This window comes from Myodes glareolus, chromosome 7 (assembly GCF_982192425.1).
Source record: "Myodes glareolus chromosome 7, mMyoGla1.1, whole genome shotgun sequence".
Classification (NCBI taxonomy): domain Eukaryota; kingdom Metazoa; phylum Chordata; class Mammalia; order Rodentia; family Cricetidae; genus Myodes; species Myodes glareolus.
Genome location: NC_142032.1, coordinates 94,328,084 through 94,349,646, shown reverse-complemented (window position 1 = coordinate 94,349,646; position 21,563 = coordinate 94,328,084). Strand labels below are relative to the sequence as shown.

At 39.5% G+C, this 21,563-nt stretch overlaps 1 protein-coding gene across 6 annotated transcripts in view; it reads right to left on the bottom strand.

The window, feature by feature from the left end:
- Positions 1-21,563, bottom strand: part of Sbf2 (SET binding factor 2) — a 382,011-nt gene that overhangs the window by 21,465 nt on the left and 338,983 nt on the right. For all 6 annotated transcript variants that reach the window (XM_085692888.2, XM_085692889.2, XM_085692890.2 and 3 more), the window contains 4 exons: positions 20,285-20,469; positions 15,250-15,426; positions 9,472-9,573; positions 8,632-8,817 (listed from right to left, as the gene is read on the bottom strand). In XM_085692888.2, coding sequence (XP_085549014.2) covers positions 8,632-8,817; positions 9,472-9,573; positions 15,250-15,426; positions 20,285-20,469 — 650 coding nt within the window. The remainder of the gene's footprint in view (positions 1-8,631; positions 8,818-9,471; positions 9,574-15,249; positions 15,427-20,284; positions 20,470-21,563) is intronic.

Here is a 21,563-nt window from a genome sequence, read left to right as displayed (position 1 = left end):
CCCATTTATCAGCTGTGTAAAGGAGGGATACTGATTTTTTTGAGTTAATCTTGTATTCTGCTGCATTACTGGAGGTGTTCATGAGTTGTAGAAGTTCCTTGGTAGAATTTTTGAGGTTGCTTATGTAAACTATTATATCATCAGCAAGTAGTGAGAATTTGACTTCTTTTCTGATTTGTATCCCCTTGATCTCTTTTTGTTGTCCTATTGCTCTAGCTATGACCTTAAGAAATATATTGAATAGACATTGTGAGAGTGGACAACCTTGTTTTCTTCCTGGTTTCAGTGGTATCACTGTGAGTTTCTCTCCATTTAGTTTGATGTTGGCTGTTGGCTTGCTGTATATTGTCTTTATTATGTTTAGGTATGTTCTTTGAAATCCCTGCTCTCTCTAAGACCTTTATCATGAAGAAATGTTGTATAAAGAAGGTATATTCTTTAAGTTGTATTTCGTTGAAAACTTTTTCAGCATCTAATGAGATGATCATGTGATTTTTATTTTTCAGTTTGTTTACATGGTGGATCAATAGACTTTCATATGTTGAACCATCCCTCCATCTCTGGGATAAAGCAGACTTGATCATGTTGGATGATGGTTCTGATGTGTTGATTCAATTTGCCAGTATTTTATTGAGTATTTTTGCATTAATGCTAATGAGTGAGATTGGTCTGTAATTCCCTTTCTTAGTATTGTCTTTATGTGGTTTGGGTATCAGGGTAGCCTCATAAAAAAAGAGTTTGGCAATGCTCCTTCTGTTTCTATTGTGTGGAACAATTTGAGGAGTATAGGTATTAGTTCTTTGAAAATCTTGTTGAATTCTGAGCTAAAACCATCTGACCCTTGGCTTTTTTTTTTTTTTTGGTTGGAAGATTGTTAATGACTGTTTCGATTTCTTTAGCAGTTTTAGGTCTATTTAATTTGCTTATCTGGTCTTGATTTTATTTTGGTAAATGATATTTATTCAGAATGTTGTCCATTTCCTTTAAGTTTTCCAATTTTGTGGAGTACAGGCTTTTGAAATATGATCTGATGATCCTCTGGATTTCCTCTATGTCTGTTGTTATGTCCCCATTTTCATTCCTGATTTTGTTAATTTGGATATTCTTTCTCTGCTTTTTGGTTAGTTTGGATAAAGGTTCGTCTATGATGTTGATTTTCTCGAAGAACCAACTCTTTGTCTCATTGATTCTTCGTATTGTTTTCTGTTTCTATTTTGTTGATTTGAGGTCTTAATTTGATTATTTCCTGCCACCTGGTTCTCCTGGGTGAGTTTGTTTCTTTTTGTTCTAGAGTTTTCAGGTGTTCTGTTAAGTCACTAGTGTGGGATTTTTCCAGCTTCTTTATGTAGGCATTTAGTGCTATGAACTTTCCTCTTAACACTGCTTTCATTGTGTCCCATAAATTTGGGTATGTTGTGTGATCATTTTCATTGAATTTTAGGAAGTCTTTAATTTCTTACTTTATTTCTTCCTTAACCCACTGACGATTCAGGCAAGCATTGTTTAATTTCCCTGTGTTTGTGGGCTGTCTGGAATTAGTGTTGCTGTTGAATTCTAATTTTAAGCCATGGTGATCTGATAAGATACATGGGGTTGTTCCAAATGTTTTTTGTACCTGTTGAGGTTTGTTTTGTTACCTAGCATGTGGTCAGTCTTTGAGAAAGTTCCATGAAGTGCTGATAAGAAGGTATATTCTTTAATTTTGGATGAAATGTTCTATAGATGCCTGGTAAATCCATTTGAGTCATAACATCTGTTAGTTCCCTCATTTCTCTGTTAATATTTTGTCTGACTGACCTGTCCAGAGGTTGAGAGGGGAGTGTTTATTATTAGTGTGTGGGTTTTAATGTGTGATTTAAGCTTTAGAAGTGGTTTTTTTTTTTTAAACATATGAGGTTGCCCTTGTATTCAGGGCACAGATGTTCAGTATTGAGATTTCCACTTGATGGATTTTTCCTGTGACTAATATGAAATGTCCTTTTTTGGTCCCTTTTGTTTGACTTTAGTTTGAAGTCTATTTTATTAGGTATTAGGATAGCTATACCAGCTTGTTTCTTAGGTCCATTTGATTGAAAATTTTTTTCCCAACCCTTTACTCTGAGGCGATGTCAGTCTTTGAGGTTGAGATGCTTTTCTTGTATGCAGCAGAAGGATGGATTCTGTTTTCGTATCAAATCTGTTAGCCTGTGTCTTTTTATAGGTGAATTGAATCTAATTTATATTAAGGGAGTCCATTTATATTAATGACCAGTGATTGTCATCTCCTGTTAATTTAGTTTTCGTTATTTTGTATGTTTTCCCCTTCTTTGGGACTTGCTGCTGTGAGATCATCAATTGTCTGTGTTTTTGTTGATGTAGCCAACTTCATTGGGTTGCAGTTTTTCTTCTAGTACTTTCTGTAGGGCTGGGTTTGTGGCTAGGTTAAATCTGGTTTTGTCATGGAGATCTTGTTTTGTTCTTCTATGGTGATTGACAGTTTTGCTGGGTATAGTAGTCTGGACTGGCATCTGTGGTCTCTTAGTGTCTGCATAATGCTTGACTAGGACCTTCTGGCTTTCATTGTTTCCATTGAGAAGTCTGGTGTAATTCTGATAGGTCTCCCTTTATATGTTACTTGGCCTTTTTCCTTTGCAGCTCTTAATATTCTTTATTCTGTATGTTTAGTGTTTTGATTATTATATGGCAAGGGGACTTTTTTTTTTTTGATCCAGTCTATTTAGTGTTTTGTAAGTTTCTTGTATCTTCATAGGCATATCTTTCTTTAGGTTGGGAAAGCTTTCTTCTATGATTTTGTTAAATCTGTGCTTTTGAGTTGAACTTCTTCTATACCTATTATTCTTAGGTTTGGTCTTTGCATGGTGTCCCATTATTTCCTGGATATTTTGGGTTAACCTTTTTTTTAGATTTAATGTTTTCTTTGACTGATGAGTCTATTTCCTCTATTGTATCTTCAGCACTTAAGATTCTCTCTTTCATCACTTGTATTCTGCTGTTTATGCTTGCATTTGTGGTTTCTGATTGTTTTCTTATGATTTCTGTTTCTATACTTCCCCCAGCTTGTGTTTTCTTTATGGTCTCTATTTCAGTTTTCAAGTCTTGAATAGTTTTTTCCATATGTTTGATTACTTTTTCTTGGTTTTCTTTAAGGAATTTGTTGATTTCTTCCAATTTTTTGTTTCTGTTTTCCTCCATTTTTTTGAGGAAATTTTTCATTTTCTCTTTAAGGGCCTCAAACATTTTCCTTAAGTTATTTTTTATGTCATTTTCTTCTGCTTCATTTATATTTGGTTGTTCAAGTCTTGCTGTTTTAGGGCCACTAGTTTTTACTGGTGTCATGTTACTCTTTGTGTTGTTGTGTGTATTCTTACCTTGTCTACTCATTTTTTCCTGATTGGGACAGTTGGGGCTATCTGTTTCTCTGGTGAGTAATCTTTCAGATGCCAGTGGATCCAAGGCTCAGATACTTGCTCCTCGTGGTGCAGTCAGGGCCACAGTTCTGGTCACCGTGTTGGTCACTCCGCATTCCTGGAGGTCACTGGGTGCTCCCAGGGTTTGCAAGACTAGTGGTTGTTTGGGCCTGCTCCCACAGAGATTGCTTCCTGGGGCTTTTTGTGCTGAGGGTGCTACTTTGGGCCTGCTCTGGCAGAGGTCCTGGCTCAGGCCTACACACTCGGAGGTTCTGGATTCATGCTCCAGACCTGCAGATGTCTCTGGTTCTTGCTTATGCCCTCAGAAATCCCAGACTCATGTCTGAACCCACAGAAGTCTCTGGTTTCTGCCTATTCCCTCAGAGGTCCTAGATTTGCACCCGGACCCGCAGAGATTCTGGCTCAGGCCTACTCCCTTGGAGGTCCCATATTCACACCAGGACCCGCAGAGGTCTCTGGTTCCTCCCTGCCTCCTAGGAGATCCCAGGCTTGTGCTCAGACCGCAGAGGTCTCTGGTTCTGGCCTATTCCCTCAGTGGTTGCTCCTTTGTACCTGCTTCTGTGGAGTTTGCTGTCTCAGGCCTGCTCTGGCATAGGTAGCTGACTCAGTCCTGTTTCTATAAATGTCCCTGGCTTGGGCCCAGTCCCGCAATGGTCCCTGGCTCTGGCCTACTCCCTTGGTGGTCCCAGACTCATGCCCAGACCCAGAGAGGTCTCTGGTTCCTACCTACTCGCTCAGAGGTCCCAGCCTGCAGAGGTCCTGGCTCAGGCCTACTCCCTCGGAGATCCCATTCTGTTAAACTTCTTGCTTGTGCAAACCTTCCCTTCCAGCTAACTGCTTCTTTTTTTTAAAGTTATTTATCTATTTATTTAATTAAGTATACAGTGGTCTGCCTGGCCTGCAGGCCAGAAGAGAGCACCAGATCTCATTACAGATGGTTGTGAACCACCATGTGGTTGCTGGGAATTGAACTCAGGACCTTTGGAAGAGCAGGCAGTTCTCTTAACCACTGAGCCATCTCTCCAGCCCCTAACTGCTTCTTTTAGCTTCTGTTAAACTGTCTTCTTGCACAAAACATCCTCTGCAGCTGCTGAGGGATATATCCAGGATGTGCTTTTTGCCTTATAAAAACCCCTTGTTCTAAATGCTCAGGGCTACACTTGGGTCCTAAATACCTGCCTGTGCAGTCCCAGCTAGGTTGGCTATAAATGGTTGTCTGAGTAGTCATTTCTGTTGGGCTCCCTATAACACAGGTGCACATGTGTCAGTGCTTATGTGTGGAGGTAAGAGGACAATGCACAGGAGTGGTGCACTCTTATCAGATGGGCTCTTGGGACTAAACCCATGTTCTCAGGCTTGGTGGGAAGCACCTTTTCTCTCTGACTCATTTTGCTAGCCCTGGTATTGTGTTTTAAAAATAAATTTTAGGTAAAAATTTCATTTTTATGTTTTGGTTATATTTTTCTTTCGAAAGATTTGGCTCAATTATTTCAAGGAAAGGAAGCATCCTGTCATGATATCACTTCAGTTAGGCCAACTACTTTTAGAAGTTAAAAAAAAAAAACTGCAGATGTTGCTATTACGAAACAGTGACCTAGCATTTCTCTTCATCTGACACCTGGATATACTGGCATAAACAATGGCTTTTTATATGATGAGGAATTTCTAATTTAAGAATGGTGCTTCATCTGTTTTCTTTGTAACTTTGTTAGTACTAATAGACACAGCCTTTTGAATTCATTGTGTTATAAATGGTTAAACAAGCAGGGAACACATTTTACCCTGGGAAAGTTTGCTTGTGTCTATGAAATTCTGCACTGATTTTTGTATTGTTATTGGGCCTGCTTCTGTTTTGTGTACCAAAAAGTCTGAAGACAGCACTAATTAAAATTATTTGGTAAAAGTAAGGGGCATGTAAAATACTATTCACTTGAAAGGCATTCAAAGAAGGCATTTTTCTAATGCCTCAAACCAGTGTATAGGAGATGATGAAACACTACCATATAATTAAGTCAGCCAGAGATAGAGCACTATTTGCTAACTACTCAGATTTCTCAGATTTCAAATGATAAACAATCTCTCTTTGAGATAAGATAATTTGCTTTAACCAAGTTGACACCTATCAAGGTCAAGCCCCTAAAGTGACAGTTAAGGTCACACACACCTTTTGTCAAGACTTACCTTGAGTACGTAAGAGGTATCAGACTGGGAGGTGGTGGTGGTGGTGCACACCTTTAATCCCAGCACTCAGGAGGCAGAGGCAGGCAGATCTCTTTGAGTTCGAGGCTAGCCTGGTCTACAAGACCTAGTTCCAGGACAGCCAGAGCTACCATGTCTTGAAAAACAGAAAACAAATAAACAAAAAGACCTATTATATCAAAGGCAGGTTCAGGAAAATTAAAAGAATAATATTTCAGTTGAAAAGTTTAACATGACACAGCTAGAACTGATTCCATAGCCCAGTCTTAGACCCTGAAGGGACATTTTGTTGGTCATGAAGCCTTCACTTGCAAACAATTGGGTTTTCATTAAAAGTTGGCTTCATTTTTCATTTGGGGCCAAGTAGGTCATACATACACAACATTTAATTTTTACCTATTTAGAAAAACAGTTATGAGCAGTTTAATTTTTATGCCTGGTTGTTTTAATAACCATACTTTGAAAATTTAGCATTTATTATAATTTATTCTAAATCTAGCAGGCATATAATTTACATCTCATTGTAGTTATGTTAAACTGATTAATTCTGCTTAAGGAAGTCAAAGACTACAGGCTACTTCCTATAGACTGCACGCTAAGGTCTCCCCCCCAAAATAAGACAGAACTGCATTCTAAGGAAGGACTACTATATGTGGGATTCAGTGATGTTCCCATCTGTGAGGACAGTATGTTTTATATATTCACTGATTATGAACAATGTTCTTATTACACTGTTTAGCTATACAAAATTTGGTAAGATGAATACAGAGATTTAACATATTTATCAGTGTATTTAACTTAAGCTAAATTTAGATACAAAAAACCTCATTCCTCTAAAATATTCCCCCATTAAATGAAAAGAAAGATTTCCCCCCCTTAAAGTTACAGTTTTACTATGCAGGTATGGCTGGCCTGGAACTTGCTATGCAAACCAGGCTGGAGTGAAATAATTTGTGGGTATCCTCATGCCTCTGCCTTCTGAGTACCGAATTACAGATGGTGTATCACTATGCCTGGCTAGTAAAGACTTTTTAAAGGTAGGTAAAACAAAGCCCCAGATATGAATGGGGAGAGAAGGACAACATAGTAACAGGCCAAAACCAGTTCAGCAGAATATTGAAGACGAGGAGACTAGAGGGAGAGTGGTAATGGCTGGCAGAGGAAAGCTATAGTGGGAATCCTGCAGAAGGAAATTGATTTCAGACTCTAACCTGCTGAGAATACAGAGAAGCCCCCGAACAGTATTTAAGGTGAAATGGGGCTAAAGTAGCTAGACCCCAGAGTCCTTTCCTGCCTTATGTTATCAATGATAACCCTTTTCAGAGTAAGAGACTGGATGGTTAGTTTCTGAAAAAAATAAACTAGACAAATCCTAAGCTTGAGACTACTAGACACAGTTTGGTTAGTAAAGAGATGAGACTGAAAACAGCATGGGAAAGTGACTGTCTATCTCCCGAACTGGAATGTCATGGGTATCTTTTCTGCCCTAATGCTAGTGACAGCCAAGCTCCACAGCCTGTCTGGTCAATAGCTTTACAGATCTTTGCTGGAAGACTGCTGCTGTTTCCTTTCTCTGAAAGTCAGGGTACTGAGATGTCACACTTTTTCCTACTTAAATAAACATTATATAAAGTTTCTTTAAATTCTCCGGTGTAAGCATCAGTTTGATTAGTTTTAGTCATGACACATATGAGTTACCACCATTGAAACTAGGATACAGAGCAGTTCCCAATCCTCATACCTACATAGATGAGAGCTAAGAGACTTACTTTTCTCCCCTGGCCTCAGGTAAGCACAACTGTCCCCTAAAATATCCCTTATCTATGAGTCAAAAGGAATACAAATAAAAAGGCTAATATTCACACAGAGAACATATATCTTATTTCTTGCAAAGAGTTTCAAAGTGTAAGTTCCCCCTGTTATCAGCGCTCCACATCCTGTGTGACAGGCGGGCTAAGACTACAGTACAGTACTTTTTCACAAAAAGAGAAGAGAACAATCAGGCACTGCCCCATGTATGTATGGGGAAGGGGAACAGAAAATCACTGCTAGTGGCTACAGAGTGTCTTCTGGGTGATAAAACAAGTCTTAAAACGGTGGTGATAATTTTGCAACTCTGTGAATGGAAAATGGAACTTAACATTTTAAATAGGCTAACTGTATGATATATAAATGAGAATTCAATGAAGCTATTATTTTAAAAAGCAAATGATTAACATAATAAAAACAAAACAAAATATAGTCATATGTCGATTTGGGCTTTTCAGAAGACCTACTTTCAGTTCTGAAACAGTCTTCACCTTTCCTCCCAATGCATATTTCAGAGGTTCCCTGCTATTTTTGACATGGGGGAACCTACTTATCCACCTAGAATGATGATGCAGATGAAACAAGGCTGCAGTATCAGTGCTGTTTTCCTAGGTCAATTTTGCCTTCATGATGAAAGCTTAGTAGCACCCTGTTCTTCATTCCAATCCTGAGCAAGGATCCAGCAAGGGAGTCTAACTGCCATGTCTAGAAAGATGGAGAGAACTGGGGACGATTTATTCTCTTCTCCCTTCCCTGCATTTGATTGGTTCACACAGTATGGCCTCTTTATCAGCTGCAGTTTGGTTACTTCACTGACCTAAGCACGGCTCTCAATCCTATCAGCCTGCCTGCCTGGGCCTATTTATTTCTCAAGGGATGAGGCTCTTATTCTTGTGCCCATGCTTGTGGTAGAGCCTATTCAAACTGGGAAGACCACAGTGTGGCATTTCAGGGCATGTCATACATACAGACTCTTGCTGTTTAGTCCACACTTTGTGGAGCATGCTCTAACTAACTAGTTAAGAGTGCTGACTCCCTTATCTGGAGGTTAGTTCAACAGCCAAATCAACATCTCTAATTTCAGAAACTGAAATTTTTTTTCTCCAATCCCAGCATGTTTTACGATTGAGCTGTGGCAGCAGTTACCAAGCAGTGTGTCCTTCAGATCAAGTCATTCTAAGCTTGCTTCACTTACCTGGTGAACACAGTCTAAGAATTGCAAGAAGATGGGAGCAAAACCACTGCCCTGAGAGTTAAGGGCCAAGCTGCTGCGCTGGCTGAATTTATGACCAAAAGAGAGCCATTCTTTTTCAATCAACATCCGGAAGCCTTCAATTGTCCTATAGAAGGGATCGCTGAGTAACTGCACCAGGGATGTCACCTAGGTCAAGAGCAGGATGGACACTTCATTAATTTTAGAGCTAAACAAGTCCTGTTGAACTTTCTTTTGATGATAGCTAATTCACAAGCAAAGTTACCTGAACAGCAAATATGTTGACTAGCTGCTCCAGGATGGATAATCAAATGAATTTTAAAGCTTTACAGTAATAACAAAAACCTAAATTCACTTTGGCTGAATGTTTTCTTTTAGAGAACTAAGATTTTAATCCTTTAACTGGCTAGTTTGTTGACTATGATACAATCAGTTCAAACCTATTCTACTCTTTGGCAGGAGCAGGTTAATGTCTTAATGTTCCTGACATTCACACACATTTTCTTTTTTATTCTGCAGTAAACACAGGCTTAGAGAGAGCTAGAGAAAGAATGGAGGAAAGCCAGGAGGGTGGTCCATGTCGCACACTGTTAGTCAAGGGCTCTAACTACAAGTTTGTATGGTGTACCTAATGAGGATGAGGATATCTGATGCTTGGCCCAAAGCTGTGTAGGGGCAGTGCTGCCTGATGGCTTGCCAGGGGCTGTTTAGCAGGAGACTTTGTCTGTCCGTACACATTAGTATTACATAAAATAACTTCAAAGGTAAAAACTATATTGAAATACAAATATAAAACACTGAGAAATATGTGTAATGGTTTACTTGTGCAGTGATGTCCCAGCCTTCTTCTAAACACACCAAAACTGAAGACCCATTCTCAAGTACTTCTGATACAACCACAGCCAGCTGCATTATCCTGTGAAGCTAAGAGAGAAAAGAAGGGTACAGTTAGAGCAAGCCCTTGATTGTCCTTTTTTTCCCCCCCCCAGTTTGGAAATTTTATTTTTTTGACTTATTGTAATTTGCTTAATATAGAATGAAAATAAGAATTATTTATTCACTTGTTTTTATGTGTGTATGTAAGTGCAGGTCTGTGTGTTCTGTGGAGTGTGTGTGTGGGGCAGAGGACAATTCTTGGGAGTTAGTTCTTGCTATCTTGTAGGATCAGGGGTTAAATTCACACAAGCAGGTCCATGCACAGATGCCTCTAACCACTGGCTTCCTCAAAACAATTTCAGATTTATAGTGCTTGCTGTAACACTTGATGCTGTTTTTTCAAAGTACTTTACGATCTTACAACAGCACAATTCTCAAGGTAAAACAGCAGTTTCTGAATTCCATTTTTCAGGGGAGTGGAAATATAAGACCAATATGGAAATATGTTTCTTATTTCTTAATATCGATAAATCTATTTTATGGGCACTGAACGACTGACAATTCCCAAAACTACTTTTCAAATAATTGATAGATGCAAATAATAGAAGTTATGAGGCCAGGGTCAGAGTCCTATTTCTCATATTTCAGTCAGCCCTAAGCAAGAGTTGTGACCAGCAGGCTACTGATTACATCTTTTTTTAAAAATTATTTTATTTTATGTATATGTGTATTTTCTCCTGCATTTTTGTCTGTGTACTGCTATGGTGCCTGCTATCTGCGGAGGCCAGAAGAGGGCACTGATGGATGTGAGCCACCATGTGGATACTGAGACTTGAACTCAGGACCTCTGGAAGAGCAGCTAGTGCTCTTAGCCACTGAGCCATCTCTCCAGCCCCATATTGCTGCTTTTTTATTATTTTGTTTACTCTGCATTATGAGCTATGACCACTGACTAAATTAAGCTCCTTTACATTACTAATGCCTTCTATACTCCCCAAACATTCCTATTTTCAAAAAACAGCTTGGTAATGAATGATATTCTTACAACCTTCTCTTGTGTCCTGAATGGTTCATACTTACATATTTTAATAACTGGCCAGTTTACTTCTGATGGCATTAAAAGTTTTCCTTACTTATAAAGCTTACACATGCTGTAGGGACCGGTAATGTGGCACTAGCTGATCAGAAGCAGAAGTCAAACTCACTACTGTCAAGTTGGGATCATAGGCCCCAGCCCCATGGCCTGGTCTGGACTCCAAACCCCAGCAGGCCAGGTCCTGACCCCATCCCCAGGGAGGGTTCAGGACCACTCCCCAGGGTATTTACGTGATCTCCTAATAGAGGAACACGTGGTCTCCGTTTCTTCCTCCCAGGGGTAGCGTTTTTTGGGGCTTCCCGGTTCCGTCTCGGGGCCACCTGAGAGCGCAGATCTCCCATTAAACCTGGATATTTCTTAATTTGGCTTGTTTTGATTTGGCTTGATTGGGAATTTTTGTGTCGGCAGGGAGCTTGCATCAGGAAATATTTCTAACAACTATCAATTTTGGAGAATCAAACAATGGCATGGGACAATTGTCTGTATTCTGCCAAAAATATTTTAAATAAACGCTGATTGGTCAGTAGCCAGGCAGGAAATATAGGCAGGACAACCATACAGGAAGTAGAGGCAGGTCAATGAGAACAGGATAATTCTGGGAAGAAGGAAGTCCCCTCTGTAGTTGTGACTTGGCCACAGAAGAAGCATGTGACTGCCTTGCTGAAAAAGGCACCAAGCCATATGGCTAACATAGACAAGAATAATGGGCTAGTATAAGTTATAAGAGTTAATAAGAAGCCTGAGCTAATGGGCCAATCAGTTTATAACTAATGTAGACCTCTGTGTTATTTCTTTGGGACTTAATGAATGCAGGAACTGGGCAGGACAGAAAACTCAGTCAACAAAAAATGATGAGATGAAGCAGTTGAACAAAAGAACCATGTACTGTTTAAATAGTTAAAGTTCTTGCCAAATAAAATTAAATATAAGCACATTTAAAGATCTATTTATTTAAAATTTTGTGTGTGAGTATGGTGTGTGGCATAGTATGTATGTGCTTGAGGAGCCTGTGAATGTCAGAAGGAGGTATTGGATCCTCTGTAACAAGAGTTACAGTCAGTTGTGAGCTACCATGAGGATGCTTGAAACTAAATCTCGATAAGAGCAGCAAGTGTGCTTAAGTGTCAAGTCATCTCTCCAACTTCTTATTTTTTGCAAAAGATTATTTTATTATTTTAACTACGTGTGTGTGTGTATGTGTCTGCCATACGCATGCAGATGCCTGTGGAGAACAAAGGTGTCAGAACTCAGAGCTGGATTTATGGGCAGTTGTAAGTCACACAAAAGGGGTGCTGGGAACTTGGGTTCTCTGTAAGAAGAGGACATGTTTTTAACTGCTTGAACTTCTCTTTAGCCCAGGCAGATATACTTAAAAATAACATGTCAGATCCTGCTGCTGAAGATACTACCTCTCTGGTTTAGAACACTGAGAAGTCAAGCTGGACCAGTCTAATGCTCAGACTGCTTGAAAGGTGCTATGCTATGCAGGTTGCAGGGGGAAGAATTATCCTCTATAGCCTTAGTCAGCTGTGGTTCCTGTGTGTAACCCTACCAACTGGACAGGTAAGATAATGCCCCTCAACAACAGTGGCAAGTCTGACTGAGGGTAACCAATTGCACCTGACTGCATTTGAGGCTTGCTACACAGAAGAAAATTTATGTCTGCTTATTCTAAAACTGGGCGAAAGCCCATGGCGAGGGAGGTCCTAGTAGGAAGGCTACTACTATTGTTTATCTAAGTAAACATGTTCTACCTGCCAAACTGGCTTCTATATAATTCGTTCATGCACACAGAGTAGTGCTGCCATTAGCTTGGTCAGGAAGCTTCTGTGTGTAGTTGGTAGTGGTAACTGTAGAGACTTAACTGGTAAAAGTGATGAGAAAGATTGACTGTTGACTATTTAGCCTTAAATGGAACATCTATACCACATCCTTCAAGGCATTGGGAACATCATGGAAGTGGAGACAGAAAGCATGTAGGATCCTGGGGGAAGGGAAGAATGCTGTGGCATCCTGTCCTCTGGAGATGATATGGCTGCTGCACCTGGGAACTCACAGCAACTGTGATTACCTACAAAAGACCTGCACAGAACTGGGGCTATCAACATCCTATCCCACAGAGGGAGCAAGCTCTCCTGAGGTCCCACTCCGCACTGGAAAGGTATATGGGTACCAGGAGAGGAAGATGCATTTTCTTCAGTGGAGCAACCACTGATAAGGCCCCATGGTCCTGTAAATACGCCTTCACCATGCAATCCTAACAAAGTGCATTGTATCACCAAAGGCCAAAAAACAAAAACAAAAAACCTATAAAAATAAAAATAGAAGGTTAATTAGGAAGAGGGAAGCAATCAGCAGGGGGCCACAAAGGGAATCATTAGGAGGGGGACAATGAGGGTAATAGAGTGTGAATATGTTCAAAATATATGATATATATATGTATATACATGTCATATTAGGTATAATTAATAAATGCTATTAATTAATAAAAGGTGTCAAATGAGGTGTAATAAAATGGCCTTGTACCATTTCCTCATTAGTGGAAGACCTATTATATTATGAAGTAGAAAAGACTGAGATTCTAATTGGACTTATTTTGTTTTTCTATAACATAATAATTTCTATTTTAAAGACTTACTGTTTTCTGGCATTAATGTGATTGCTGTATAACACTGAGAATATGCTATAAAACACTGCACTGTGCACCTCTAAAAGGGTGAATTTTATAGTAAGAGAATTATGTTAAAAAAATGTTTTTTCCCGGTAGTGGTGGCACACACCTCTAATCCCATCACTTAGGAGGCAGAGGCAGGCGGATCTCTGTGAATTCAAGTTCAGCCTGGTCTACAGAGTGAGTTCTAGGACAGCCAGACCTGTTACACAGAGAAACTCTGTCTATTTGTTTATACTGTGTACTATACTAAGAAACTTCTGTTTGTGCTCACCCTAGTGGTTGTGAGCATAGGCTCTAATGGTTGAGACATCTCCACAGCTTAACATGTTTTTTTTTTCTTTTTTCTTTTTTTTTTGTTTTCCAAGATAAAGCTTCTCTGTGTAGACTGCCTTCCAAGTGCTGGGACTAAGGCATGCACTACTATGCCTAGCTTAACTTCTAAAGCCAGGCCAACTGACTCAAAATTCATACTGAATAATTAGGGAGTATAAAACAGTACAGATTTCAAGACCAAATGTCCCAAATTTGAGTTTAAAAATACTTTGAGGATGATATGACACAATATGCAGAATTAACTCATCTTTGAAGTAAAACACACACATTTCAAACAGACCTGGGTTATTTAAGTAATCACAAGAGCAAGATACAGGAAAATTTCCTCATTTTTTTCCTACTACGCAGCTATCAGCCTGAGTGCTCTTGAGAGGATATGCTAACATAGTAGAACAACAGTACTAATTATCTTTAGCATTTAATTTCTGGTACAGGTCCACTTTCTAGCAAGGAACAGAACATAGAATCTATCAGAAATGTAGATGGGAGTTGGGTGGTGAGGATAATTTGGGGCTCATATCTTAGGGATAGAGCAACGTGCCAGTGAACTTTTTCCATGGGTACTCAAGAGTATTCTAAATCACCTCAGGGTAGAGAACATATCCTGTTACATGTTTACAATCATTGCACATGTGGCTATGTTTCTCTGTAGTTTAAGTGCCTTGATAATACTCACTGCCCTGGGTACTGACATCATTTCTTGGTGTTGTTACCATTTACTCCAATGACTATGAGAAATAACTCTCTCCTTGACAGATCAGAATTAGACAGAGAGTTGGGGGAGCTAGAGCTGTAACTCAGAGACAAATACCTGTTAGCATACATGGGGGCCTGGGTTTGCTCTCCAGCACTGGGAGGAATAGACAGACAGGGTACTTGGAGAAAACTGTGAAACTAGAAATCGGAGGAACTAGAGCTCACTGCAGATAGGAAGGAACATGAACACAGAGAGCAGATTACACTGCAGAGACGCTGCTCTCTGCCAAACTGGCATTACTGCCTATAATGTGTAAGTCATAAATACCTTTCTTTCTATGGTTTGGAAGAAATGTAGGCATATGTGTGCTGGCAAACCATGTTTCCCTTAATTTCTCAATAAAAATTCAATTAGAAATGTCTTCAGGGTGATTTGCTGAATGATGACGGATATCTAGTTTTCCCAGACCTTAGGTAGTTTGGAGTATCTAGTAATTGATGGCTGGTGTGTGGGTGAATCTGAAATCTAGAGACACAGAAAGGCAGAAGTAAATGGGAGGTAAGAGAGTCAGAGGGAAAGGCATGTGGAGTCATGCAGAAATCACCTTTTGTTCAGGATCCTTGCTGACTTGACAACAGCACAGGAGAGCTATGAATACATGTGACTGACTTTCTTGCACATCAACAACATTCCTGCACAATATGCCACACTTTCAGTTACACAGAGAAAAAAACCTAGGTGATCAAGAATCTGTCCTCACACTTAGGCCCTACTGTTTTTTGGAACTGAAAGGCCTTCACAAGGGACACATGACAAAGGAAGAAAATGGGGAGTAGAGGGGAGAAAATAAAGGCTTTTCAGATGTTGGTTGTATACCCACTTAGGGTGTTCTCTGAGTACACAATAACTTTCCCCTGATGTTACCTGTGGGAACCACTCAGAATCTCCCAGGGCCTTCAGGAACGTCACTTCTGAGTCTGTAGGAATGGTGCTCGGGATACAAGCCCTCATCAGCTTCTTAAAACTGGCTTTCACTTGTCGAATTTCATGAAATTCAACAGGAACAAACTCACAGTTTAAAGCAAATTCTACCTTGAAGCTCTGAATATGAAGATACAGAGAATTAGGCAGATAAAAGAACAAAGCTTTCCCCAGAGCAATGCTTAATAATAAACACTATGTTGTTGTCAAATTGCTGCAGCCAGCTTCAGTGGTTGGTCAGAATGGCAAGTCTAGTCCTTTCTAGGGGTAGATTACTTAGCTCAAAAATGCTGTCATTCTGAGAATTTACAGTATCTAACACCAAATACAGGGCAATTCTAAGGCCATGCCTGGGCATGGTGGTGCACACCTTTAATCTCAGTACTTGCAAGGCAGCAGCAGGCAGATCTCTCTCTCTCTCTCTCTCTCTCTCTCTCTCTCTCTCTCTCTCTCTCTCTCTCTCGGTTTTTCAAGACAAGGTTTCTCTGTAGCTTTGGAGCCTGTCCTGGAACTCTTGTAGACCAGACTGGCCTCGAACTAACAGAAATCCACCTGCCTCTGTCTTTCGAGAGCTGAGATTAAAAGCATTTATCACCACCGCCTGGCCAGGCAGATCTCAAGTTTGAGGCCAGCCTGATCTACAGAGTGAGTTCAAGTTTAGCCAGAGCTACACAGAGAAATTCTGTCTCAGGGGAAACAAACAAACAAACAAACAAAGAACCAGTGACAAATAAACAACATAGTTAATCCAACAGCAAAAACTTTGTTTCCCAAGATGTACATTGTTAACTGAAGGGTAAACTATACTGTTGGGGTTCCAGAACTGAACCAACAAAATTCTGTAGTTATAAACAAATTTCTTATTAAGCAAATAAAATAAATTCATTATATTAGTATCAAAAGATAAACATTATGATCTCATTGCAATTTGGTTACTTTTTAAGTCATTAAGATTTTACTTAAAATAAAATTTGAGTCTTAATTTCTAAATTGTCATTTCTTGAAACATGCATCACTTATGTTTCTTGAATACTCTTTGATTTATGTCTTTATTTCACATGGAATGTATTCTGTGAGGTATGGGCTTTGCTTGTGCACATGCATGTAAAGGGACATACACACACTCACTGATGTAGAATGTCCTTCTGTATGCTGTGAATATGTGTTTCTCTCATTGGTCGATGAATAAAGCTGTTTTGGTCAATGGCCAGCCAGAATAGAGCCAGGTTGGAAATCCAAACAAAGATATGGAGGGAAAGAAGGCAGATTCTGGGAGACACCATATAGCTGCTGAGGGAGTAACATGGCAGGGCATCACCAGTAAGCCAGGGCCATGTGGCAATATACAGATTAGCAGAAAGGGGTTAATTTAATTGTGAGAGCTAGTCAGTAATATGCCTAAGCCATTGATCAAAAAATTATAATTAATATTACGCCTCAGAGTGATTATCTTATGAGCAGTTGTAGGACCAGATGGAACACTTTATAAAAGCTTCCAACTACCCCCCCCCCCTCTCTCTCTCTCTTGTATTTAAATGATAGGATCTCATGCATTCCAAGTTGGCCTCAAAACTTACTAGCTGAGGACAACCTTGAATGTCTAATCCTCCTGCCCTAGTTCCCAAGTATTGGGATTACAGGCATGTGCTACCATACCTGGTTTATGTGGGGCTGGGGATCAAACTCAGGCTTTTGTGCATTCAAGGAAAGCACTCTACCAACTGAACTTCATTCTTAGTCTCATATTTATAATTAAAGAATGATGTAGGCATAGAGATGTACAGTTTGATAATCTGAAGAGACCTCTAAATTCTCATGCCAAAGAATCAATCATTCTCTTAGCTTCTCTCTTTCGTTGATATCTACTAGATCATCTCTTTTTTCAAAGAGTAAAGCTGTATTCTGGAAATTGGTTGTATAACAATGTGAATATACCTAGTATTACGATCTTAAAAATGGTTCAGTGGTTTAAGAGCACTGACTGCTTTTCCAGAGGAAAGATCCTAAGTGGTCTGTCTTTCTTACTAATTATACATGATCACAGAGTTGTTCTGAGACCTCATACAGAAAGGAAATACCAGAGGTGAGTATTCGAATAGTCAAATCTTGGGAGAAAGTTCAGGTCATATAAGTGTGCCAAAAACAAACACTATGCAGGCAATCTTTGCTTGCTGTTGAAAGAGTTCTATTTTCTAGACACATAATTAACTGCTGTGTCAGAAGACATGTATGCAAATTTTAAAACTGAGCATTACCTAAAGGTTTCATGGCCTTTACCTTTTAGGCTGTGACTAACTGGTTGCAGCTGTCTAGGTAGTGGGGAAAGAGTTAGCCATGCCAGCCTGTTACAGTAGAGATGACTCAGTCGTTGGCGTTGCAAGGGCCAAGCATGTGGGTTCCTGCTGAGAGTAGCTCGCACAAAGCCTCTGCTCTATGGTTCAGCCAAAGGTCTGTCTGGATTGCTCAGTGCTAGACTTTGAGGAGATTTCTGAATTAACAGATGCTTCCACTTTATATTTGTTGACAGAAATAACATTATTTTATTTTAGCTGAAAAAATTATATCTATTTGCTAGGTGGTGGTGGCATATGCCTTTAATCCCAGCATTTGGGAGGCTGAAGAGGCAGGCAGATCATTGAGTTTAAGGCCAGCCTGGTCTATAAAGCAAGTTCTAGGACAGTCAGAGCTGCTACACAGAGAAACCCTGTCTTGGAAAACCAAACCAAAACCAAACCAAACCAAACCAAAACAACAAAACCCCACAAACATCTATTTATTTATTTATTTATTTACTTTGTGTGTGTGGAGTGGGCACATGCCACAGCATCTCTGGAGGTTAGGGTTGTTAGCACTCCTTGTTCTGCAGGTTCTGAGGACTGAATTTAGGTCATCAGACTTTGTGATAAGAAGCATCTTTGCCCACTGGGCTAGCTCAACATTTATCTTTTTAATGCATGACTTGGAAAACATTGAACTTAAAAAATTACTGTTGATTCTGGAAGCAGATACTATTTTTACAGTTTATAAAATCTTACATAGTAAAGCCCTTCAGCACAGTAACAGGCTAAAGTTGATTAGCAGCTGATATTTTTAATTATCTGACCTTAGAACCCATATCTCTATGTAGATAGGTCTGAAAAGTTTGAAAAAAAATGTTACGTAAAAAACAAGGCTTTATCTTCCCTTGTCTTCAAATGTAGTTCAGCATTCTGTATAAGTAGTTCACAGAATAAAGGCTGTTTGTTTTATAAAGCACAGATGTCTATGAGAACTGAATGAAGACAGTGGAAATACAGTCTAAATAAGCCTTATTTCTCTTTTGTATTTATACTTCCCGATTGATTTTAGTTTGAAATCAATTTTGTTAGATATTAGTATAGCCACACCTGCTTGTTTCTTTGGTCCATTAGATTGGAAAACCTTTTCCCAACCCTTTACTCTGAGTTAGTGTCTGTCTTTGTGTTTGAGGTGTGTTTCTTGTAGGCAGCAAAATGTTGAATTCTGATTTCGTATCCATTCTCTTAACCTGTGCCTTTTTATAAGTGAGTTGAGTCCATTGATATTAAGCGGTATTAATGACCAGTGGTTGTTGATTCCGGTTATTTTTCCTAGTGGTAGTGTTTGTGTGTTTCCCTTCTTTGAGTTGTGCTGGTGGAGGGTTGTCAGATGCTTGTGTTATTATGGGTGTTGTTGGTTTCCTTGGTTTGTGATTTTCCTTCTAGTATTTTCTGTAAGGCTGGGTTTGTGGCTACACATTGTTTAAATCTGTTTTTATCCTGGAATATCTTGTTTTCTCCATCGATGGTGAATGCAAGCTTTGCTGGGTATAGTAGTCTGGGCTTGCATCCTTGGTCTCTAGTTTCTGCAGCACATCTAACCAAGACCTTCTGGCTTTCATGGTTTCCATTGAGAAGTCAGGTATAACTTGCTGATATCTTTTGTTTTAAAAAAGATTATGAATATTCATCCCCTGGGCTAATAAAATGCACTGCACAGAACCATCCATACATAAATATACATATATAAACACACACACATATAAATAGCTAACTAAAAAAATTAAACATTCTTTTAGTCCACATGTTTTTGTGTATGATTACATATGTATATGCACGGTGAACAACACGCACATGCAGGTTTGTGTGGAGGTCAGAGGTCAAGCTTGGATGTAGTTCCTCAGAAGCCGTCTACTTTTTTTTTCCTTTCTCTTTTTCCATTTTTCATGTGTGTGTATGGAGCATGTGTATATGAACACAAGTATGCACAGAAAGGTTCAGAGTGATGTCAGGATTCATGCTCAGTTGCTCTTCTATCTTATTCATCGAGGCAGAGTCTCTTAGTCAAACAAGATCTCCTAATGTGGTTAGTCTTGCTAGCCAGTTTGCTCTGGGGACCCTGCTTCTGCCTTGACAGGCTGGAATTACAGGCAGGCTGGCATGTCCACCCAGCATTTCCAGTGGGTTTCTAGGGCCTCACTCTGCACGTCAAGCACTTTAACTGTTGAACGATCTTTCCACTCCATCAGTCATCTACCTTGTTTTTTTTTTTAATATTTATTTATTTATTATTTTATTTTTTTGAAACAGAGTCTTTTAATGGGACCTGAGCTTTGCTGGCCAACTAGTGAGCTCTAGAGATCTTCCTGTGTTACCCAGTGCTAACACTATAGGAATGCACCATCATCCCAGCTTTTAATGTGAGTACTGGAAATGGAACTCACGTCCTTATGCTGTGTAGTAAGAGAGCTTTACTGGCTGAGCTCTCTCTCTAACTTTACCTATGTTTTCTTGAGACAAGGTTTGCATACAGTGGAGGCTGGCCTTGAACTCCTGATCCTCCTTTGTCCACACCATGGCTGGTTCAGAACTAAGCTTTATTTTTCCCCTTATGGTAAAGTTAGTTTGTGATAGGGTTTATAAGCTGCCTTTATGGTGCCAGGTTTTCTAAGTGAGAGAGAGAGAAAAAAAAAAAAGCTTACCCTTAGCTGTGACTTTTCACCAAATATATAAAGGGCGGCTTGTCGTTTTAAGAGCTGGTTTTGTAGGTAGGTGCTGTTACTGAAGGAGGCTGAGTGATCCTTGCCTGCCAGTCTGGCACCAACATCAATGAAGGACGTTGGAGAGCTGATCAAACGCGTGCTGGAACGAAGACTTGCCCATACGCCTTCACAAAAGTCGAGAAAATTGAGTGAGAAAATGTGGGGATGACAGTAAGACGCATGCTCTGGGCAGTTTTAGTGGGGATATCAGGTAATCAATCTGAGCCATGGATCATAATCATTTGCCACTTATTTTTTGCAATATAAACATTATTTGATATATTAGTTTAAAATCAATTTGTCTTAGATTTAGAAGAATTTAATAAATCTTATCTCATTTCATGCTGACAAAAACTCGGTATTTAAAGTAAATAGGAGAGCGTAAGTGTGATGCGAGCATAAGCAGAGTGAGTGCTGCAGGAGACGCGGCGGAGCCTGAGCACAGGTCCCTGCAGCTCTAGGCTTCACAGGAGGACTGCTCTTCTGCTTACTTACTCAGCAGAATAAGAAACTACATCATGAAATAAACCAGAAACTTACTAATGCTGGGTATAGAATGCATATGCGGGTAAGTAAAAAAAAAAATGACCCACTTTTAAACCACTAAACATTCTTTTATAGAGTATTCATAAAAGAAAGAATTTATAAATTTAGCAATGTGCATTTCATTTAATTTAGGCATATTTAAAATATAAAGTCAGAAGCAGACATCTTTCAGGAGAACATCTATACACACTAAACAGACAGAAGAGCCTTACTGTAGAAGTAATATAAACCAGGTTTATATTAATTAGAAATATCAAGGACTTCCTGTGTGAGATGATTAAAATGTCGAACATCCACAGAGGCATATACTAACTCTCAAACTTAACCCTACAGCACCTTCAAGGCTGCAGAGCCTCTCACACACACCTGCAGAGATGGGGTGAGGGCTGGAAGACCTCCCCAAAGTTGGGTTTTCTTGTGTAAACCTAGAAAGGCTATTTCAGAATCTTTCCCCAGTGATAAATCAAATCCTGTTTCTAAATCACTAGAAGTTGCCTCAATAATGCTGTTACCGTCTCTGTCTATCAGCATTTGTGGAGCTTAACAGACCGGTTAGAGAGAAAGGGGAGGTGATTTCTGCTTAAAAGGAAGGAGTTTTTCTACGGAATCTGCAAGTTTTCCTTAGGCATCATGGCAAATGGTTTTTAAGTGAAATCACAGGAATTTCATAACA